The 24,709-nt window shown below is 39.2% G+C and overlaps 1 protein-coding gene across 4 annotated transcripts in view; it reads left to right on the forward strand.

Moving 5' to 3' along the window:
- Positions 1-24,709, forward strand: part of ptpn11b (protein tyrosine phosphatase non-receptor type 11b) — a 46,514-nt gene that overhangs the window by 15,317 nt on the left and 6,488 nt on the right. For 3 of the 4 annotated variants that reach the window (XM_071475413.1, XM_071475411.1, XM_071475414.1), the window contains 12 exons: positions 3,801-3,923; positions 12,618-12,812; positions 16,656-16,848; positions 17,054-17,173; positions 17,399-17,512; positions 18,736-18,832; positions 19,054-19,133; positions 19,515-19,670; positions 20,487-20,618; positions 22,079-22,233; positions 24,348-24,415; positions 24,510-24,661. In XM_071475413.1, the coding sequence (XP_071331514.1) occupies positions 3,801-3,923; positions 12,618-12,812; positions 16,656-16,848; positions 17,054-17,173; positions 17,399-17,512; positions 18,736-18,832; positions 19,054-19,133; positions 19,515-19,670; positions 20,487-20,618; positions 22,079-22,233; positions 24,348-24,415; positions 24,510-24,661 (1,585 nt within the window). The remainder of the gene's footprint in view (positions 1-3,800; positions 3,924-12,617; positions 12,813-16,655; positions 16,849-17,053; positions 17,174-17,398; positions 17,513-18,735; positions 18,833-19,053; positions 19,134-19,514; positions 19,671-20,486; positions 20,619-22,078; positions 22,234-24,347; positions 24,416-24,509; positions 24,662-24,709) is intronic. The other variant, XM_071475412.1, reaches the window with a different exon arrangement.

Below are 24,709 nucleotides of genomic sequence, written 5' to 3' on the forward strand. Positions count from 1 at the left end.
CAGAGTCGCCCTGACCCACAGACGCCCCAGCAGTTGTCAGTGCAAATGTTAGGCCTGGATATCCTTGTTACACGGAGATTAGATTTATGTTTTTGTGGGTTTTTGAGTTATTGGAGAAATACACAGAAACCATTTTGTCACATAACGGGCTGAGATTAGGACCACAACGGTATTCTGGTGTGTATTCGCTGAGGTGACACAAGATCTGCTGAGCTGACACATGAGTCTTATTTTTATCTTACTGTCATGGGTTTGTATCATACAGTGTACAAAAACAGAAACGGCTAAATGCTCGCCCACTGTTGAATCTTTCAGATACTATCTTCTCAGCATGAGCTTCATGAAGGAGCTCTTGTGTCGCCTGCAGCCTGCTCCCTGCTGGGTTATATTAATCAATAATAAGCCTTTGTAATGTGTCAGGGATGGTGGTGAAAGGCTACAGTTTAGGATGTGAAATGCATGATTTCCATGACTCATTCGGTCTTTATGTCAATGTCAAAAAAGTCTTCTTTCCCATTCTTGTTGAATCATTGACATTTACGAGCATTTTTCTTTCCAAAGACAAAGTCAAGAGCCGGAATTAAAGGTTATTTTGGTATTTGAATAACCATGGAACTAATTTTTCATCTTATTGTCAGTGTCACTGTTATTTTCTTATTTTCATCACTCAAAACAAAAAATAAATCAATATATATGTTAGCCTATTATAAATGTTACAACAACATTTTAAAATCTGTTAAGGTAAATGCTTTGAAATTGCAGACTGTAACCGCAGTAATAATCCACAGTTTTTCATAATACACTTAGATGTCTGCTTTATAACTGACCGTGAATAAATGAACTGACATTTTACAGTAGTGTTTCAACCCGTGTGTCATGGGTAAAATACACAGTAGTGATTTCTTTTATTTATTTTTATCTTTTTTACATAAAGGGAAGCAACAGTATTGCTTTATTTTAAGTAAGTGTCTGTTTTGTTGCCATATGTTGTTGAAAAATGAATCTTGTTGAAAGTTTTTCCTGGAATAAAGTCATACAAGTAGAAGATGCTGATTTGCTGGAGCCAGATTTGTCAACACATGTCCAGCTCTGTACTATAGTCAAGCTTCTTCATCATGATTCCAAGTAGCACAAATATGTGCCAGCTACCAACTGGTGTAGATCCAGAGAGGTGTCTTTGAACTGTTGGTGTGATGCTCCTTTTTTGTCTGGGTGTATTTGAAATGTTCTCAGATTTGTTGTAAAAGTTACTGTGTAAAATGTTTGGACCACTGTTTTGCATGGTTTCAGTTGTGTAAGTAACTATCGCCAAAAAACAAACAAATAAACTAAATCAATTTCATTTATTTTTCTAATTATTCTGGTAATATTTTAATTATTCAGTTAATTATTTAGTCTATAAAACAGAATTGTAGGGGCCATACTGTTGTTTTCAAATTATTTATTTTTCCAAACAGTCAACCTCTTTTATTTATGATATATGGCATAGCAGAGAAGTTGTAAATTTTCAGATTTGGTAGTTTTACTTAATATATGATTGAAACAGTTAATTAAAGTAAGTATAACTTTAATTAAAATAAAGTTAGTATAATCATAGGTTAATTTTCTGCTGACTAATTGTAAGTAATTAATGCACTAACTACTGCACCCCTAAATGGTAGCCTGATCATTCATTGGATGCACTGTGTTAAATAACTTATAGCCTCAAATGTGTTTATGCTTTATAGCTATGAAATCCCTGTGTATGACCAAGAGGCAGTGCGTGCAAGTTAATGTGAAATGGCACTTTTCGTCAAAGTCATAACATGTGTTATGTATAAGCGTGCAGTTTCATATCAGTTTTGTCTTGACACACAAATGGGGCCCTGGGAGGCTAATGGTGCGTTGGATTAGCCAGCAATGGCACACAGTAGTTACGGAGGTTTAACCCAATGATCCCTGCTTAAACATGAGCTCTAAATCCACACAGCTGACATACAGCCATTCACTGGGACATTGCCACTCTACCTACTTACTGCGTCTTCAAGTCTATTATACACATAAAACACAACGCTGCAACATGCAAGTGCCACTGTGTAAATGTACTTGGTTTATATCTTTCCAGTGTTTTTGAATAATGAATATGCATGTAGCTTGGTTTGTCGCAGTGTCAAACACTCCAGTAAAGGCGCACAACCTAGATAATCAGTCAACATACCTGAGAAGTGGATGGGATAAATATTTGCCCGGAGTGTTGTGCAACAGAGGAAGTAATATGTAATTATTAGCTTTGGCTTTGCAGTACTGTAAACCTGAGTGTCCTTCCCTTTCAAAACAGGACAGGACATACAGTTTGCATGTGTCCACTGATCCATCAAGAAGAAGTTTGTGTTCTCATTGTATTCTAACTGAAAGAAAGAAGTACTATATGTACTAGAACACTACCGCAATCACATTACAACTGTATTAAAACATCTTCGTAATAGGATACAGTTATTTCCAGTTTAGCCGTACATCGATTACATACATACTTCACATGTTCCCAACAGTCTGTGCATCACAGAAGAATTAATGTGCAACTACTACCCAAGGATGTATGTCTAGTACCATGGACATACGTTTTATCAGTCAGCTAATGTAAACAACCATTAAAGGTCTGCCTCCTCTGTCAAACCTCAGTTAAGACTAACTGGCAGCTGTTCCCAATTGACAAACTTGAAAAGTAGCCGAAAATTTAAAAAAAAGTAACACAGATCAGTGAAGCACAAGTCAATTAGACTGAAATACTGCTAAACATTTCCATAAACCAGCTGTAAACAAGGAGTAGCAGAGTAAATCACCTAAATGATCTCAAACCCGCTATTTTTCCTCCTCAGTTTCTGAGCAAAAGCATCAAACATCAAATTCCTGATTCTGAGCTGACCTCATTCAACTGCTGCAAGACAGGAAGCACAGACATCTCTCAGTCATTTTAGTTGTTAGTTTGTTCTTTTCATGCTCCTTTTAAACGTCTCAGGACTGGCTAATAAGGGTGCACTACTGGGACTTTTCTAGCCAGTCCTCTAGGGATGGAGTTCCTCAGCAGGAGCCTGTTTATTCAGTTATCTTAAAAGATTGTGCAGCTCTAAGGCCATGGGCACTGGCCCAGTCAGCCCAGTTCAATATCTGTTTGTGCAAATGGGTATGAGATGTCTAAAAGAGTTCCTTTACTGTTTTCCCAATATGGATGTAATCATCCTCGAATTAAAGCTGAAAATTGGTACTTTAACTTCATAGTGATTGTTGTGTGTTGTTGAGTGTTTCACTTCTAATGTAAAACACAGGAGTAGAGAGTGGCACTGATTCTGGACTCTATTTGTGTTACTAATGTTCTAATAGTTTTAAGTTGTAATTACTGTTGTTTCATTATCATTGGTGTCATTTTATTTTTTCATTTTATTTTATTTTAATTTCATTTTTTGTTCCTGACCTCTGCTTACAAAATATGTCAAAACATTCCTACAGGTCTGTACATAAATAGCTCTGCAATGTGGAGCAGCTGGCCCAATGTGGGCCTCATACTCAGAAAAACTGACCTTTCTGACTGAAATAGACTCAGAATTTGTGATTTATTTAATGCAGGATAATGGATGTCACTCATATTTACAGGATTGGTTCATTAATTTAATAGAATACACTGTTTTGAACTCAGGAGATCTATTATTGCTGCCTTTTTGTCTCTCTCTAGGGAAGCTGGTGTGTGATACGTACATTCCTCTAACATGGACACGTGATTAATTTGGATGTGTAATAGGCCACTTTGCTTGTCCCCTAATTTTCAGGTGGTTCCACCCCAACATCACCGGAATTGAGGCAGAGCAGCTCCTGTTGACCCGGGGCGTCCACGGCAGTTTCTTGGCCCGGCCCAGCAAGAGCAATCCAGGGGATTTTACCCTCTCTGTCAGGTAGGTCTTCATCTAGACGCCCTCTTTTCCTTTCCATATAGTTCTTGTTCGCCATTAGCCTCAATATTTAATCTCACTGTTCTCACAGCTTCAAAGTTCAGTCTGGAGTACAAACAAAGCTCTGGTACTGTCATTTTGAGAGGCTGGAGAGGCAATTAAAGAAGCAAGAGGTTCACTCTGGAAATGAGTCATTTGTTCCCCTGAGAGAAACTGCCCCTGGGGCGCTCCCCCGACAGCTTCATACCTTTAAGGGCTTTTTTTTGGGTTTGTCTTCGCACTGCCAACGGGAACGCTTGCGTGATGTAAGCTGGCCGGCGGTTGGTAAAGCTACGCCAACCATTTCTGTGACAACAACGACATCATGGAGGACGCTGTGGTTTGAGCTGCGTGTTTGTTTTTTGTTGACGTGCTAACTGGGATTATGCGGTTCATCATCGGTCCATTTGTCCATGTTTTGTTTCATTTGTTACAGTTTATGAGCTGTTACAAGCTGTTGTTTACATTTACATTTCATGCAGGTTTTTGAAAGTGGCAGTTGACATTTGGATCATGTTGGACCAGTCGCTGTACATTTATGGCACTCAAAGTGCCTCTTGTGCTGGGAGAGTACCTGTTTTGAAGTAGGAGCTAAGACCTTTAAGATCCTTGAAACTGTGTCCTAAGATCTGTAATCATTCCCAGTTCTTGCGATTTGGACACAATTTAAAAAAGAAAAAAAAAGCCTATATACATATTACAGTTTAGCCTCTTTGCTACTGATCCAATCCACAGTGATTTAAAGTGAGTCAAACTGTTAAAGCCAGAATGCCTGGATGACCAAAGATTACACAGTTACAAAACTCAAGAGTGCAAAGGTCAGACGCTCAGTACCTTTAAAACTAATCTGTGACCATGGTTCCAGTCAGTTTTTAATCTGAGAATGAAGAGAGACTGTGCTGGTTTGACTAAACTGGAAAGTTCACCTCTCAAGAGCAGACAAGACCTTCAGAGTCTCTGAAATCGCTGCCGGTCGGTCTGTATGTGACGTAACATTTTGTTTGAGGGTGAATAGATGGCATTTAAACAGAAGTTGTTTTGTGTGAGTGTTTCTAGGAACATGTTAGATAACACATTTGGAATGTGCGATTTGGTAACATTGTGATTAATTTGGTCGGCTGGGTGGAGCTGAAGTGAGCCGAACAAGCCGGCCTGAGTGTAGTACCTTGTGAAAACCTGTAGTTCGTGCCTTAAAACAATTTTCTCTTAATCTCTTTAATTGAGAGCTCCGGTGTGTTGCACAGAATGTGCAATTTCTGGTAAATAGGACTCAGCACAACATGCAGTGGTGATTACAGAGGGCAGGACACAAACTGATAGAGGAGGGAGTTTGAAGAGTGGCTCTTCCCTGGCAACGGAAGCTTTTAAGAGCTGCATCAGTCACCCAAGTGCCTGGAAGAAAGTCCAAATGCATTTGTTACTCTGTGACTAGCTGGCATGGCGACATGGGTAGGGAGAGGCTTCTGCCTCTGTGTGTGTGTGTGTTTCTATCATAGGCTACCTTTGGGGACAAATTTCAGGCTATTTAGTTTGGGCTGCTTGTTTAACTTGGGACAAAAGCTGTGTCCCCGATTTGGAAATAGCTGATTTTTGGGTCAGTGGTTGTGGTTGGAGTAAGGTGAAAGGTTGTGGTTTGGCAGGTAGTGGTTATGGTGAAGGTTAGTGTCCAGGAAATTACGTGTGTGTGTGTGTGTGTGTGTGTGTGTGTGTGTGTGTGTGTGTGTGTGTGTGTGTGTGTGTATGCGAGAGAGAGAGACAGAGAGACAGGGAGAGGAAACAGAGCACTTAGACAGGCAGCAGCTTTTAAGTGATGTTAAATCGTGAGGGACCTGTTAGGGCTTTGACCTTCACTGCCTGTGGTTTGTGTGCATGTAGGGCAGAGTGTTGTAAATTACACACAGCACAGGAAGGTTGGTGGGGTGAGCTGTTCGCCATGATTTGTAGTCTTGACAGATTTAAACACACACACACTGAGGCCGAGTGGCTGGTGCAGAGCCTCACTTTGAACTAAGGGGAAGGAGAAGGGAAGCAGGTTTTTATTAGTAAAAATCTTCCTATTACAGATGAAGAGATGAATTCATGAGCAATACAATGCACTGTTGCTCAACCCAAGTCACTCTGTGGTTTGGCTGGTACAGCGCCTTACTTGGTCTGGTATCACTAGTAGCTCATGGTGGTTAATGTTTGGTAAAATTTGTTTATGTTGTTTAAATGACTCAGCTCACCAACTTTTGGAGTCTTCGCTTCTTCTGCTACCATCAAACTATGTTCTTGTAACAGGCTTGCCTAAACATGGCTGTCATCTCTTTTTTCTTTTTTTCTTTTTTTAACCACTAGTCCTGTATTTACCTTTGTGTGCACCAGTGATGTGTACCTAAAACTGATTCGAAACCGAATGTAAGATTACAAGTTATTCCATTCAAACAGTATAAAGTATTGAAGAAAAAAATAGGCAATTTTGGTGAAAAACTCCTGATATTTAAACAAGTAGCCTCACATATAACTATGCCCCTTCTTTAAAGAAAAAACTCAGATAGGCAGCACGGTATAGATGTCATTACTGTGTTAAACATGTACATGTCCTGCCACCTGTTTCTCAGGACATTTTTATCAACTGCCAGGAGAAAACTTACTTAACACCTGTACTTGTTTGTGGAAAAAAATCAGTGTTTCGAGGCTAAAAATATAGGCATTAAATGTCTATAGTGACCCTTTTAGCCACCTTTTATTGAATTGTACAGTACCAAATAATGCCTGTAACATATGGAAAATATCAGTATATATATAATATACTCAAGATAATTACAGTACATCTACAGAAGCAATTCTTAATTAGGATATCATTCTTCCTAACTCATTTTCCGTTTCTCTTCAAACACGCACACAGACACACATACACAACCACACACGCACACACTGTCTTATCTGAGCAGAGGAGAGTCTAATTAGCTAGTCATTAGCCAGGTTTCAGCTTACTAAGGCCATTACAAGCAGGACAGTCACTGAGAATGTTCAGATTATAACAGACGCTGAGGGACTCTGTTGTCCCGCTCTCTCTGTCTTATCTCCCTCTCTCTGCCTCTCCACTCCTTATCTCCACCACCTCTTTTCTTCTCTAGTCCACGAGGTGAACAGAGAAAGGAGGAGGGGTCGGATAGAGCTGCTGCTCAAAAGCGTCAGAAGGCTGAGGTCTGAGACGCTAATGAGAGCTTTTTGAGGTTTTTGAAAATGTAATTCATTCAGAGTTTCATAAAACTCAAAGAGGGGAAGGAGAAAGTTGGAAGCAGAAAAACTTGAGCCATAATTTATATCCAAGTCCAACTTTGTAAGGGAGCAGTCTGGTCAAGTTTTCTTCGTCATTTTTCATGCTCTTTATACACTCAAAAGACCCCGAGGAGGAATTTTAAGGGCAATCTTAACAGAGAATTTTGCAGTGCAAATTACCACAGAGAGCAAATGGATTTTCTCTGAGCCTCTGCTTGCCAGGGTTTACTTAGATATGTTTCCACTGCAGGCAAAGCTATGTATAGTTTTAAAGTCTAGTAAAATACCATTTCACCATCATTATTGTGTACGTTTAATCAATCTGTGAATGTTAACTGTATTTAAACTACGTTTTCCACAAGTTTTCATTTCTGACAGTTTCAACTGTTTCTTAGTTTGTGCGTTGAATGTAAATGTGCCATTCTGACATCCAACCTCCCTCATCGTGACCCAGCCCAGTTTAATGCTCAGCTGACACTATAACGTGCAAATGTTTGTGAAGAGTCAGTTGAAATACTGAAACTAATGAAATGTTCCCATATTACGTCTATGTATAAGCAATGCTAACTGCTAGCTACTGTTAAGTATGTTACAGTGGCAAGAACAAGTATGTGAACTGTTTTTCTGTATTAATTGGTCATAAAATATGATCTGAGCTACATCTCAAGTGTAGAACAAACATAATGTGCTCAAGCTCAATGTCACACAAGCAATTATATAATTTTTCATGTGTTTATTGAACACACTTAAACAGTGAGAGAGCTGGTGGAAAAAGGTAAGTGGCACCAATAACCTCAAACAAGCTCTTCCAGTCACTGCTGATCAGACCTGCACAATGTTCAGGATGAATTTTGGCCCATTCTTTTGATGTCTGGTGTGAGTGTCTCTCTTTAGGTCATTTCAGAGCCTCTCTACTGGATTAAAGTCTGGGCTCTGACTTTTCTTTGTCTGATGTCATTTTGTAGTAGATTTACTTTGATGTTTAGACTCATTGTCCTGCTGTATCACTCAGCTGACTGACTGACTCAACTTACTGAGCTTCAGCAGGTGGACAGCCACCCTGACATTATCCATTTTCCCCTCAATGATGTTGAGCTGTGCAGTCCCAGAGGCAGCAAAGCCACAAATAATGATGCCTGCTTCACCACTGTGATGATTTTATCATGTTGGTATGCTACTCCTTTTTTACACCATTCATAGTGCTGCATGTTCTTCCCAAACAATTCAACCTTTGTTTAATCAGTCCACAAAACAAGTTCCCAGTCGTGTTGTGTTGCTCTTTGGCAAACTTCAGGTGAGCAGTGATGTTTTTTTCATTGCAAGGAACACACCAAAGTCATACATTTTCTAATTCAATACATTACAGAAAAAAAAATCCAAATGTCACAGACGTATTTGTATATAGGCAACAGTGCTCTTATTCTGTATGACCAATAGCAGTGATGTATCAGAGCTAATGTGGGGATGTTTATTGTTTAGATTGACCCTTTTCAATGGCACAAAAAGTAGGCCACGTTTAGTTGTTCATCACGGTGTTATCTGTTTCCTGTCAGCTGTTAGCTGTTGTCTCTGAGTGAGGATAACATGTAAAGCCTATGAACAAGCAAGATGACAGTAAGAGTTCTTGGTTGTCTGAATTTGCAAACCCCTCTCGTCTCAAATTGCCCGGCATTTAAAATAGAGCTGAGTGCATCTGGGAAGATAGAGAAGGTAAGAAGATGTCTGCTTTTTACCAGATGATTCATTTAATCTATGTGTGGTTCTTCCACAGCCTATCAGGCCAAGCAAGCTGTTAAAACACAAAACACATTGACTTGACATCACATTTGAAATTTTATGTCAGATTTGAACATCCTCTAGAATTTTTTGCAAATAGAGGCTTCAACTTTATTAGCCTCAATTTGATAAGTGGAGTGGCAGCAGTAAAAGGAATTTCTCAGTGGTGTCAGGCAGTATTGAGTGAAAAATGTTGCTTGGAATGGCTTCAGGCAAGGCAAGCAATAATTAGTATATTTTAGACTCTGTACATGCATAAATATGTGCATTTTTGAGCAACATATTTCCTAGTCATCCATGTCTATGTACTCCATCTTATCAGTGCATTAGTTAGTTTAGTCATACTGATTTAAATACTGGTTATTACCAAAAACCCACTATTTTACAGGATTTAGTGCTCTGGCTTGAATCCTGCTCATGGGTCTGATCTGTTTGCTGCTCTGGCTGTTGAGCTGCAGCAGAATGACAATGCTGTGATCTGATAGAGCGGCTCTGTGAAGGACTGTGTGACATTATGTAAGTTTGTGCTTCTGCTCAGTTGGTCCTATCAATGCAAACCAGTTCATAGGATAATCAAGGACAAAATTATCTTGTGTGAATCTGCAGCATTTGTTTTTCCAGCAAAGCAGGATACCATCGCACCATGACATTGCATACACTGTAAAGACTGATTGAATTCCACTGTATATTTTTAGGATATACTATATGTATACTTTGGTTTTCCTCTTGTCATGCTAAAAATGTACAGTTACTTAGTTTTATTTGTAGTTAATAAATGTAAGGTTTATATTTTTTGCATTTGGATAAAAAATTTTAAATATCCTAGTTTTATGTGATTATGTGGAACAAAGCAGTAAAGTTGAGATTAATCTAGCTTGTTGTTGTCAGTAAATCCAACTAATTGTGAGTAGAATTTCAGAAATGTCAGAATGATGAAGTAGCCTTACTCCAGACCTGCTATTTTCAGGCAGTTGAACATGCTTTTGCAGCTGATGTAATCATACAGGATGTTGGTGAGAACATATTCGATGGTTTGATTTGAAAATACAGAACTTTCAGTGAGGAGGAACAATCTTGTACTTCTCACAGATGTGCATTACTACAATTTTATGCTACATCCTCAACTGTTAAAGGTTTTAGGAACCACACATTGTTAATACAGCTTCCAGAAAACATCAACAAATACAGGTGAAATGAACGCAGAGTATGGACAGACAGCTCCGTCTGTATCCGTATACACATCTTATGTTAACCATAAATGTCTTTGAACTTCCTGGGGGTGACCCAATAGCTGAGTGGTTAGGGCGCATACCACGTGAGCGCATATGCTCTGTGCAGGGGTGTCACTGGTCTAGCTCCTGACCAGCTCAAATCTTTGTTGCATGTCATTCCCCTCTGTCTCTTCATTTCCTGTCACTCTACACTATCCTATCTAATAAAGGCTCAAAATGCCCGAAAAATAACTTCCAAAAAAAAAAAACTTTCTACATGGATTAGATTACTGCCCATCTTTGAAGGTTGAATTTGATGTCAGGAATGGGATGAAATAACATCTAAATATATGGAAAATCTATCACATTTTAGTATGCTGGAAGTAATCCATAGACTACTTTGTAAACGTGCCATGGGCCTGGATGGTTTTATTGTTTGTTATAGGAAAGGTTCTTCATTTTAGTGCTTCATAGACTGATGGCAGATTTATACACACATCTAGTCGGTTGCACCGTCTGATAGTTTAGTAGGTTGTATCCTATGCAGGATGATTTATAGTTAGTCAGGATAACTTCACAAACAGATGTGACCTAATAAATTTTGCTGTGTCGAAAAAGGATTGACACAGTTATCACCAAAAGAGCAAGATAGTTATATGATGGAGAATGCCAACTAATCATAGATTTGTTTTTAAAAAGACAGAAAATCATGTTAATGTTAATCATGTTAATCTGTCATGTATGGGAATATACAGTGGTGAGCCAGAGCTGAACATACATGATACTGAACTTACCTCCCTGTATTCTTTACAGTAAAGAGGACTGTCTTACTGTAATGAATCCATAAAGGTTATCAGTGTCTGAGCGAGGGGGAGCAGGGGGGGTTGAATGAAAATCTAATGGTTAATGGTGTTAAACTCTGAGAGAAAAGGGGCTTTGGCCCCAGAGCTGAGGAGGGGCCTTTAACAGGGCCATAGACCTGTGGCACCCTGCCAACAGCCACTAATAGACCCATAAAGCAATTACCAGGAAACAGAGAGAGAGGGGGAGAGAGAGATGGATTATGGGACTTTTGAATACAAGAATGGAGCAATAGATTGACAGTATGTTGAGAGGGAAGTTAGAAAGATAGAAAAAAAGGAATGTGAAAGTTTTGAGAACAACAACAAAAGTGATGGAGGGAAATAGGATTTGTGCCATTTGATATGACCATTAGTTGATAATCAGTTTGGGAGAGAGACTGTTGTATCTCAGCCAGAGGATCAGATAGTGCTGACTGTCTGGCTAACTCCCCTGTGGTCCCTAAAACAGTTGCGTGTATGTATGTCATTATACTTAATATGTTTACAGGATGTTTTGTTTATCTCTGATAAAGAAACATGTTTAACGAAGTCACAGATTTATGCAGAAGAAGTACATTTAGCAGCAGAGCTATTGAGCCGCATCTTGTTCTTCAATTGCTTGCAGGCAGATATCTTATAGAGTAGAACTGTATATCTGTGCGTGTGTGTGTCAGTGTGTGTCAGTGTGGTCACATTTGTGTGCACCTGTTCAAACCAGCCAGAGGACTTTGAATATGCAAAGTGGTAGCAAATGTTTTCTGCCTTATCAGGGTTTCGGCAGCTGCGTGCATTTTTTTTCTACTGTTCTGCAATCACAATACAGCCTTCCTCCAAATAAATGATATGAAAACTACAGCATATTAAAAAAAGGGATGATCCCTTGTGAGAAGATTTGTGTTGTTTTGTTTATAGAAGTCAAAGTGAAAAATATTCTGCGTGCGATAAAATGGATCAGTATTTTTTTTTAAATCACTGCGTCTTCGCAGCTTTTTCTTGCATTTTCTCTCTTGTATTAGCTTGTGGCTTATTTTATCTTTCCAATTTTGGCACAGATGGAAAAGGTCAAAGTTATTTTATTCTATATTACAGTTTATATTTACACTTTGAGCTTCAGTATTGCAGAGATATGAAGGAGTTACAGACAGAATAAGGTAGATTAGCATAAGAAAATAACAGGAGCCAAATGAAAGACGTCACCACATTGGCAGATTCTTTAACATGCTTTAAGAAAATAAGGTTCAGTGTCTTAAAATGGGAACAGATGGCTTGATAAGCTGAACATTTATATATCGTACTTTATATGCATTTATGCTCTGTGAGTGAGTGTGGGCAACAAAGTGTGCATGGTCTTGATTTTGTTTGTGTGAATATATGCTGTGTGAACTGTGTGGGTGGCTGTTTGTGTGCACATGCGTGTGTGCGTATGTACACTGTTTAAATATGTGCAGGGAAGAAGCACACGATAAAAATACAAACAGAGAAATGCCGAGTACTTCTTTGGAGTGAGTCCACCTCTGTTTACATGTATGATAACAAACTGAGTGACTGTGGTATTTCCCGTGCAGGCGCAATGATGAGGTGACCCACATTAAGATCCAGAACTCAGGCGACTACTACGACCTGTACGGAGGCGAGAAGTTTGCCACACTGGCCGAGCTGGTGCAGTATTACACAGAACAACAGGATCTGCTGCGCGAGAGGAACGGCCATGTCATCGAGCTCAAGTACCCACTCAACTGCAAGGACCCCACCTCTGAGAGGTGCTGACAAACTCGCACACTAATGCCCACTCGTGCAAATACGCTCTCATTTGCGTACAGCTAAGCATGATGCAAATATGATAAATCCAGGCACATAGACACAATACTATGTATTTGTTCCTGTTTTATCTTAATTCATAAAAACTGCACATAAGTTTCTCCCAGTTATTTTTATTCTTAGAGCTTTAGGGGTGTCAGCCTGTAAAGCTTCATCCTGCCATGAGAAGCAACTAAACCACCTAAGAGAAATGTAGTATTGCTTTTAGTGCAATTTCAGTATCCTGTTATGGCCTAAACACTGTTTGTGAGGCAGTTTCACCCTGCAGAGAAAAAAAAAAAAGAATACTTGTCATTTTAATTTTTAATTTGATTTAAGGCAAGACCCCTTTTTACATGTATTATTGTGCTTTAAAGTATTATTCCTAGCTTATTGAACCTACAGAGACCAGATCAGTGGAGAGTTGCAATAAAAGACTGTAGAGGAAAAAACACTAATGCCAGATAAATGTATAGTTGTGTTCCACAGTATTTTGGTCACTTTATCCAGTGAAATCACAACCATATAAATCCCTAAAACCACACAACCCACTTTATTCATGTCTTGATATTTACACCTTTATTTTACTTTTTTCAACCATCTGTCATGTGATCGTGGAAACTGATTATGGCATTCATGGCACCCATACAGATTAATGAGTGATTCTTATCAGCTCTGTAATCCACAACAGTTCATAGGTAGTCTATACTGAAGGCCTTTTCTTTACTCTGGTGTCTCTCTTTACATCTGTCTGAAGGCAGCAGAGGAGGCATCTGTCCCATCTGCAGTCTCAAACAGGAGACATGTTGCACACTTTCAAGCCACAATTACACACTGTTCCGCTGGTTAAATTTTGTGCAGCAAGCACCAGACTGTTGCAGAATAACCACAGAAACCTCTGTGCTCATGTGCACATTAAACCTGTCATTTTGATTAATCATTCTACAGTTTCTACTGCAAAGCAGCAGGCATGTGGGATACTTAACACAATGAATAACTCCCTCAGGTGGTCCATTCTTTTGGTCTCCCCATGTGGCTCCATCCAAAGCACCAGGTAACCAGGGCTTTTTAATGAGTCTGGCCAAAGTAACACCTGGAGCTCCCCATGTTTAAGTAGAATACAGGTAGACACATCAATGTGATGAGCAACATGATGTGATAGAGGCTACTGGGGTTACATTTTAGCGTGGTGTTTCCAAAATACCAGAATCATGTTTATGCAGTATGAAGATTAAACACAACTATTTCATTATCAAATTATCAGCAATCATTTTTCCATGAAACAGGAAAATCTAGACTGAATAAAGCACTAAAAATAATTGCAGAGATAAAGAAATACAACATAGAAAACTGCACCATATTTTTAATATTACTTTCACGTATGTATAGCACTGAGGTGGTAGTTAACGGCAGATAGTTATGGATCATTGTATGATAGATGAAGACCTGAAATAATCTAAAAGAGACATTGTCTGCTCCGGGCACTATATTTCAGCTGTTCTATTCATATTTTAAAACCGTATGTGCCAGACAACAGTAAGTTTCCCGTCAGAAAAACTCTCCCCAATTATCCCAAACTGTCAGTGTGTCATGACAGAGGGACCTCTGGGGACGAAAGTGGGGAATGTGATTGGCCAAGATTGTCACAACCTCTAACATGCTCCCCTATAATATAATCTGTCTGATCCCACCCTGTTTCCAAGTGCACTGCCAGTGTGCCAGGAGTGGCTGGCCATGAAAATACCAAAGAGCGCTTGGCAAGCCCCAAGCATACTGGGCAGGGTGCTCTTGTCTGCACTCTGTACCACACCACCCGCTTCAGATCTTCTTCAGGTCTTGAAATAAACTTTTTGAGCCATCACCATATGGCTGGGTGATATGGCAGAAATTAAGAATTTATCAATTAATAATAATAAAAACAATACATATCACCATATGTGTGTGTGTGTGTGTGTATATATATATATATATATATATATATATATATATATATATATATATATATATATATATATATGATTGCTGCAATAAACTGTCCACTGTTATGGAAAAATGAATGTCCCTCAAGATGTGTCCTCCACCACCTACAGAAGAATATTTTCTTCTTTAGCTGCTAATTGCTTCACAGTATTCACATGCTTTGTGCTTGCTATCCTGCCATGTGGTGATGGATAGATAGCATACAGTGGATTCATCAGAGCTAAGTTGCAGGCCTGAAAACAACAACAAAGAGCTGAAAGATGCTGAAATGCTCTGTAGAGATGAGCTGGACTGCAGAGTTGAGTGACAATTTTAACATTACAGTCATTTGATCCATTGCTAATATAAAAATGTGCATTAGAATCAGCTTTGTATCTGTATTCAGCCATGTATTTTATATATGTTTAGAGAATTTGTTCAGAATCAGTCATTAAAACAGCAGTAGGAAATAATCTTTAGATATGTACAAATATGCATATGAGAGGATGCAGTATTCTGTGCACGCACACCCATACATTAAATTCAGATGCACTTCACATCCACATGCATAAATAGTGGCATATTCCCAAATGCATCTTCAAACAAACTAAGTGGGTGGTGCTGCTGTTTTTGTTTATGCTCTCTGAGTAGCCAAACACTGACATCCTTTTATACACAGGTTGGACGCTTCGGCACACCTACACACCTCCTTTGAAATGTGAGACTAAGACAGCTGGTGTATTAGCCAGGAACACATGCATGCACTAACTCACACACGTACAGGAAGCAATTTGGAAAGCATCTATATCATCATTTTCACACAAAAAAATCATCACTTCTCAGCTGTATAACCGTCTCATGCTGAGCTGGTTATGTACATTGACTTTTTCTACACATCTGCACGTTGCAGTGTGTATATCTTAGTTTCTATTTAGGTCTAAGAGCAACTTGTGATCTATGGCTGTGGTTTGTGTGGTTTTTCCATTCTACATACATGTCTTGTCAGCCTCCTACACCTTGTTGCTCACCACACAGGAAAAAAAAAAGCAAAAAAAAAAAACGCAGAAATGCAGGTTTCATCAGCTGCATGCCAGCAACTGAGTGAGGCTGCAGCAATGTAAGAGACACTTTTATTCTCCAGTGCGTGTTTTCTCCCACAATGCACATATAGACAAACATTATCTTACACCCTAAAGCTACAGTATAAAACTTTTTCCCTTGAGGCAGGAAGCATAATGCTTGTCCTCCCCCTCATTTGGTCAAGTTTTTGTCTCAGCTCTTCTCACTTGTCTTGGAAATTCATCTTACTTCAAACCACATCTAGCCGGAGGCTGAGCGTCTTGATCTCCACAGGAGTGGGAGAAGCAGACGGTGAACGCAGCCAATCTGAAATAATGATCGCTGATGTTCACTGTGGTTTTTTTTAACGGGTCTTGTCAGCTGCTTTTTTTATTTGGTGGCTTTTGTTGTTGTTGTTGTTGTTGTTGTGACTAAGCACGTCACTTTGCTTTAACAGACAGCCAGCTAATGTGATGTGATGCCCACAGTAAAATGGTTCTGCCCCAGTCCTAAATATCACTTAAAGTTAATATTAAGATTGTGGAGAATTAAGGCACATGGGTTTACAAACTGACTCAAATACATACTCTTTGTTGTTTAATATGGGAAGAAAATGTAATTTACTGCATAAATAAAAGGTAAAATAAAGATAGAAATGAAGATGCCAAAAGATAGACCATCCATCGAGTTGTTTGTTTGCATGTTCAGTAGTTCAGATGTTAACTTGTCAATTTGTTTCTGTATTACTGTGTTGGTGTATCACATTCTGTTCTCTCACTCATCTCCAGGTGGTACCATGGACACCTCTCAGGGCGAGATGCAGAGAAACTGCTCACAGACAAAGGCAAGGCCGGCAGTTTCCTGGTACGTGAGAGTCAGAGTAAACCAGGTGACTTCGTCCTCTCAGTTCTTACCAACGAGGAGAAACATGAAAACGTGGATCGTAAGACCAAGGTCACCCATGTTATGATACGCTACCAGGTGAGGTAACCCAGTTCAGGCCCTTTCACATATACAGTTCTGTTTAACTGGGTTAAGACGGCCTGGAGGCTTATAATACCAAGACTCCCTGAGCTCACCTCAGCAAACTGCTGGTGCTTTGAATCATGTATTTTTAAGCAGAATTCATTTTTGCATTTTAAGAACTCCTGAGACCTGCAGTTGAACTATTGATGTTTGTCTTCAGCAGGATGGTAAATATGACGTGGGCGGAGGTGAGAGGTTTGACACTCTGGCTGACCTGGTGGATCACTACAAGAAGAACCCCATGGTGGAGAAAAGTGGCATTGTAGTGCATCTCAAACAGGTATGGGAGAGGAATTTAACAAGTAAAGCAAGCAAAAGGATCTGGATCTGGTGAATGTTTTGCAGACAGTCCCTTGAATGTCCCATGGATGTGTGACAACATGCTACTTAATTCAAACAATATGAAAATGTTATGTTCATACTTGCGCTTCTTAAAATTAGAATAATTTGTTGTGTTCCGTTGACAAATTTAATTTTTTTTTTTGTCCCAACATGACAATGACAGCCATTTAATGCCACAAGGATAAATGCAGCCAACATTGAGAACCGGGTACGAGAGCTCAACAAAGTAGCAGACAACTCTGAGAAGCCCAAACAGGGATTCTGGGAAGAATTTGAGGTATGTAGCCTCAAAACTGTCAACACCAGAACTATTGCTTCTAATCGTGATTTAAAAAACAAAACAAAACATTGGGATATTTATATTTGAGCTATTACTAACTTGAAGGTAATTTTGGACTTATGGTTATTTTTTATATTTTATGGTTGGTTATTTTAAAGACTTTTTAATAGTTTTTTTTATAGTTTTATTAAGGCTTCAGTTAAGAGCTGGGTGACTGGATGTACAACACATAATTGGGCACATAAAAAATAATTACTCTTTTGAGTGCTGTCTTCCCCAGAAAGTGTTTTGAGGATGACGTTTTCATTAGCTTTTATACAAAGCAGATTACTGTTTTAATGCTGAGTTTTATAAGTTATAAGCATTTTCCATAACAGCAATTTGTCACATAAGTGTCATATAAAATGTCATCTTGTTCCCTAATGCCTACATTTTCTCATTTAATCTATTTGTTAAGGTTTATATCTGTGTTGTTTCCAGTGAAAATTCACGTTTTTATACTATTTTAACCTTAACTATAGTAATGATGCTGACTGAAGCTTATCCTCTGGCTTACTCTCATGTTTCTGTTGCTGTCATTAAATGTGAATGATTTCTGTCGTTTCAGTGCATACCAGGTTATGGATTATTAATTGGCATTTACTGACCCAACACCAGTTTTTACAGTCTGTGTTTGTTTGTCTATAAGATCAGATGAACTGATCGTTGTCGTTGTGAAATTGCCTGCTCCCAGGCTTCAATAATTTCTCTTCTGTTGAAGTGTGTGTGGGTGACATATGACACTATAGCACATAAAATAAACACTTACATGCTTGTCTCATAGATTATTTGCAGATCAATTCAGGAAAACAGTGCAAAGATATTAATAGTCTGTCTTGCTTGTATTTGTACCATGCAACTGGTTTCAGTTACCACAGCTAAAAAGATTAATGCTGTAGATTAATGCTGTAATTGCTTGACTTATTCTACCCTCCATGAGCAGATATGCATCTAAAATGAGGACTTTAGAGCCCTCTTTGTGTGTCAAGGGAACTTCATGCTTAATATAGTGTACAGCCTTAATACAGTTTTTATGTTCTTGCACTTATGGGTGACCCCCACTGTGTAAAAATGACCTCAGAATTGGCAATTGTATTAAAGTAGATCTTCTTTTGTTTGGAACCTAGAAGGCCTTGAAATTTTTTTTTAATCCTGCATTTTCCTTTGTCATTAACTCTTAGGTACTTCAGCAGCAGGAGTGCAAACTGCTGTATCCCCGGAAAGAAGGCCAGAAGCCAGAAAACAAGAGTAAAAACAGATACAAGAATATCCTCCCCTGTGAGTCAAGCAGCAACCTGCCATTTCCTGTCTCCCCAGCTTCCTGTGGAAACAGTGACACAAATAGACAATAGACAACGTAGAGGCCTCAGCAAAGTGTCAAGATTTGGTTTCGATAAGTCACAGCCTATTAATTGACATTAGATTTGGAAAAAGTGTAATTCCAGGAAACCGTTGACATTGTATTGTGCATTAACGACAGTTTGACTCTGTGTTTTCAGTCGATACAACTCGGGTTGAAATCAAGGAAAAAGATACAGATGTTCCTGGTTCAGACTACATCAATGCCAACTACATCAGAGTGAGTCTTTTCAGCATAACACAAGAGCTGGTATCAACATCTGTGTGATCAATAACAATAATACTCAGCAAATACTTAATACAAATGAAGTTTCTGGAGAAATTCACCTTAACATAAATACATCCGTTGAAAAAAAAAACAACACAGTGGTTTCCTCAAATTTATCAGTCAACATAAGATGACTTCATAAAACAAAGATCCTGTTTTATAACCAGTACTTTACTTTTTATTCATTTCATTATTTTAATGGCTCATTATTTTCTTGAAGAAGTGGAACTATTTGTTTATTCCTGTATAATTAACATCATCATCATTACATTTTCTCTGAGCATATGAATCTCTGACCTCTTCATTCAGTATGTTGCTTTTTGTGCTACACAGAGTATACATGAAGAGGGGCGCCACACGGAGGAGGGCAAAGTCTTCATCGCCACCCAGGGGTGCCTACAGAATACGGTCGTTGACTTCTGGAAGATGGTGTATCAGGAGAACACACACGTCATCGTCATGACCACAAAGGAGATAGAGCGAGGGCGGGTGAGCATGTGGTTCAAACATAGAGCAAATATTCAGTAGTATAGTTGAATATTGTGGATTATTGTAATTGCTAATGTATCCCTTAATGTTAAACTAGAAAGGCAATTAAGTAGAAATGTTTCTGTATATTGGGTTTCTAAATTAAGTTGTGTTTTTTTTTTTTTTTCTTTTTTTAATTTGCTTTCTCCAGCATTTACTCCTAAATGGTTTCTCTGTTGTTTCAGTGTGGCACTCCTCTGGGCTGTTTGCTTTTGATTGCTTGTAATGATGGAGATTCATGAACTGAGGGGTGTTCTGCAATTGGACAATTAAGATTTTGTATAGTGAGCAAGAGCAAAATACCCCAAATCTAAAACATTGCATCTGAAAAACCCACAACACTGGTCAAGTGAAACGGATGTAGAAGGTGCTTTCACCACCACATGGGCCACAAAGTGCTTTAATGAGCAACAAAGGATAACAGGACAAATGAGAACAGCAGAGGACTCTGCTGACACCAGTGTGTGTCTCGTACAGCTGTAGCCGGTTTCTGTCAGTCAACTTTCCCATCAACCATTTTATTCTGCAATTTCAGATGAACCACAGCGCTTGATGGCATGAGCTGAGTCGAACAGAGATGGGTGGATATGTATAGTAGGGATGATGTGTGTGTGTCTGGTGTGGGGGAGGGGAAGGAGACGGCTGACAAGGATAGTATGACAGTTAAGCTGATTGGAAAGCTGCTTGAGATGAGCTGGTTCTTTAGATTGTCTAATACCCATCACCCTCCCTCTGCTCTCTCTCGCTCTCTCTCTCTCGCTGTTTCCACTGATATAGAACAAATGTGTACGTTACTGGCCGGACCTTCATGCCACCAAGGAGTTTGGGAAGATGCTAGTGAGGAATGTGGACGAGCGGCCAGCGCAAGACTACATCCTGAGGAAGCTGGAGGTGACCCGTCTGGACCGGGTAGGAGGAGCTGTGTACTCAGTCAGAGCTGACCCACTGACCTGGGGTCAGATTATCTAACACCTCACACATACACACACAATCCTCCAGCACGTGCTTCTGCTTACACTCACAGGAGGATCGACTGCACAGACATGAAGAATACAAGACGCAGATACAGAAAGAGTAGATGGAAAAAGTGCACACAACCGTTTAAAAAATTCTAGTTTTCTTATAATGAAACCTGACATAAAAACCTTTTGATGCAGTGATGTTCTTTTATAAGTGAAAACAAAAGGCTGTTTTTTGTTGTTGTTGATTTTGATCACCACAGTAGGTCTGAATTTGATTGATTAGGGAGGAATTTAAGATGGTGTGTAACGTTTGGCTATCCAGTATTGTTGTAGCTGATGTGCAGATGTAATAACTTATTCATGGCTATTTTGAAATCCTATATTCTATTCAAAACTACAATGGTGGAGCTCACAGTCTGCTAAGTCTGGTTGAGAACAACTTGGTAATATTTTCATCAAAGACTGCCCCCAAGTGATGCTTCAGTCAGTCCTCAATGTTTGTGTGTTGGTGAGTTAGAGCTTAGTTGAAGAAAATCAACCATCACGTACTTATCAATATTTTACACTCTTGCAGTTCATCAAGGTCATTGTCAATCTCCTGTAAAAGCAGGAGACTGAGGTGAACAGAGTAGCCCATCCATGTTCATGCACATTCAGGTTCACACAATGCAAATATTTATTTTTATTGACACAAGAAAAGGATAGATTTTTTTCCTTTTAAATGTTATACTGCACACAGGAAGGGTTCCTGGTTGCTGTAATCCTCCATGCTGGCCCTAAGCATTAATCCCTGAGTAAGAACAGAATCCACAATCCTTATTTTCCACAAAAGCATATTTCAGCATTCCGCAGCGTGTAACTGCAATGTTACTACTTATGCCAATTTCTAGCCTCAAAGCCTACATATTGCAGCTGACAAAAGACTATTCCTCCATCAGTACAGTAGTTAGCATAGTTCAAGTATGCATAAAGACAGAAGTTTGCACAATATTCTTGTTGTCTTTCAGCCACAGCAGATCACCATCTGCATAGGTTATACCAACCTAGGAATCAGCTCCAACCTGCTCTACCACCTGATGCATGCACCCCCTAGATATTTATACTGACTATAAATTTGAAAAAATATCCACTTGAATTGGCTAAAATGCTGAAGCATCATATTAGTTTTTAGTTAGTTTATTTTTATGTGGAATGAAGATTGTAGATTGTGCCCTGCTTCTTACAGTGGGATTATGTGTTTTGATGAACACTGATGAACCAGTATGGAGTAAAAAAAAAAAGCTTAAAAGCTACTACATAATAAATAATGTGAACATAAATAATGTGTAACACAGTAAATACTGTAAGTGTTTAACAGGAAGTTTGACAAGTTCAAAGCTCATCATCTTTTTCTGCCGTATCTTGTAGAAGGAGCCTGTGAGGTACATCTGGCACTATCAGTACCTGAGCTGGCCAGACCACGGGGTGCCCAATGAGCCTGGTGGTGTGCTCTGGTTCCTAGAGGAGGTCAACCGCACACAGAGCACCATTCCAGGCACAGGACCCATTGTCGTCCATTGCAGGTAGAACCAGGGGGGAAGGACACTGTTTTATATTAGGGTGCTGAGAGTTTGGATGAGAGAAACTGTGTGGTTAGGCAGCTGATGTGCCAACACTGCCAACTCTGAAGCTGATATCAACAATACTTATTAAAATCCAATCTTGTGTACACACATGCACACACAATGGCTGCTAGCCTCCTTATTAAACAAACCTGAGGGCTGTTTTACTGTGATACTGAAGACATCCAAAAGGCCTGGAGAAGACAGTTACAGTGTGGCTGTCAGTCTCTTTTCTGAGGCTGTTCCAGCCCTTCTGCAGCTGTCTATGGGACCACTGTAAACTTGTTTATTTGGTTACAACAAGGAAAAAAAAGAGACCTTTGTATAGTTACACAGTGCTTTCATTTAACACTGGAATTTATTTTAAACGATGCTTTAGGCGTAGCTCTATAGAGGTTGCAAGAGTATTTATAATATTTACAGCAGCAAGTTTGTGTCAAACAGACACAGATGATAGGGGGGAAAATCAAGGAAGTTAATGAAACAAAACTCAACTAAGAAGGAAATGGGAAAAAATTGGGAAAAGGAAATTGGGTGAAAAAGAAAACTAACTGTTCCAACCGTAAGACTCCAATAAATTAAAATAGAAAAGAGAATTCTGAGACAGTGATTGTGAATGCCCCCTTTTTTGACTGTTGTGCAGTTCCTTTGAACATTAGTCAGACAACAACAAAGATGAAGAAAGAGAGGGATTCAGCATACACAGCAGACTTTTAAAAAATGTGATTGGCTGAGATAAAGAAACAGGCAAATCTGTTTCTCAGGAGGTAGAGCAGGTCGTCCACTTATCAGAAGGTAGGTGGTACAATCTCCTGCCCTCCTGTCCGGCTCCTCCAGTCTGCATGTCTAAGTGTCTTTGGGTAAGATACTGAACCCCAAATTGCCTCTGATTGCTGTTCCATCAGTGTATGAGTGTGTGTGAATGGTGGAAGCGCTCTATGTGTAGATGTAAGCACTATATGACTGTGTGTGTGAATGTGGTTTACATTGTAAAGCACTTTGAGTGGTCGATTAGACTAAAAAAGCGCTATGTAAGCAGTCCATTTACCATTTACAAGAGAGGGTGAAGTGGGGGGGGGGGGTGCTGGATGCTGAATTCATGGACCAGGTGAAGATGTTGCAGGAGCAGAGATATGCTCACACACTGTCAGACACGCTGTTTTCCAATAAGGTTTAACCCACCTGTCAGTCACTGCCTGCTTTTTTCTTTATTTTTTTTTTTTTACTCAGTTTCACATGGAATGGTTAAATTGTTGGCACCAAGAACGTTGCTCTCTCAGCATGACCTTATGAAATCTGGGTTTCATCAAATATGGTTCCAACTGGCCACTTGAGTGCGCTGTAATTAAGGTTAAAAATTTTACCTTCATATTTTCAATAGGTTGTCACAACTGTCATCATATTAATTCTCCAAACACTTGAGCTATAATTACTTTTAGTACATGTTAGATAGTTCTTCTTCAGCCAAGTAACTATCACACAATGGGTTTTATTTACATTGGTCTGTTTTAATTATAAATGTTATGTTTGTTTGTTTTTTGCTGTTGTCAGGAAGTGCTCCTCATCTTGACATAGTAGCCCAAAATATAAATTTGTGTTTAGGTAAATAACATTAATTCATATCTGAGTGTGGTAAATCCTGCAGATTTGTTTCAGCGTTTCACAGATTTGGTTCATCATGAATAATTTCCTGGATTGGATTGGCAGATGTGTAAATATTTTTTATTTGATGTGTTGTTATCATTAAGAGTGTACTGATTGATTTTACAGCAGACGTGTGACTCTCAAACATGCTTGGTAGCAAATGTAAATAGAGTTGTCAATTTAGTGTGTCTCTCACCATACCCAGCAACCCAGACATGTACTACAAACACGATGACTGACAGAGAACATCACACTCATTACCGTCACTGATCAGTGGGCTGCTGATAAATTAATGTTGTTATTGTGGGGGGAATAACATTGAGTTATTTACATTGTCATGTAGGATTTGAGAAGAGTTTCAGTTCTAACTGTAACAAAATCAAATATGCACTTAGAAATAAAATATTCTTCTTTTTTTTTTGTCTCTGCAGTGCAGGCATCGGCAGGACGGGCACCATTATCGTCATTGACATCCTCATCGATATTATTAACCGCCAAGGTATGAAACTGAGATATCACAGTGACACACTGGACATTATTACTTTAAATCTTTGTGGTGTGTGTGTGCTAATTTCTGGATGTGTGTGCTCCAGGTCTAGATTGTGACATCGACATCCCTAAAACCATCCAGAGGGTACGACAGCAGAGGTCGGGCATGGTGCAGACAGAGGCCCAGTATAAGTTCATCTACATGGCTGTGCAGCAGTACATTGACACGGCTCAGAAGAGACTGGAGGAGGAGCAGGTAGTCCACTACACTATAAATCAATTCCATGGCGGCTTCAAAAAGAGG

The sequence above is a fragment of the Trachinotus anak genome, unplaced genomic scaffold (genome assembly GCF_046630095.1).
Source record: "Trachinotus anak isolate AG129_WGS33_773 ecotype Australia unplaced genomic scaffold, CSIRO_AGI_Tana_v1 ptg000004l, whole genome shotgun sequence".
NCBI classification, from domain to species: Eukaryota; Metazoa; Chordata; class Actinopteri; order Carangiformes; family Carangidae; genus Trachinotus; species Trachinotus anak.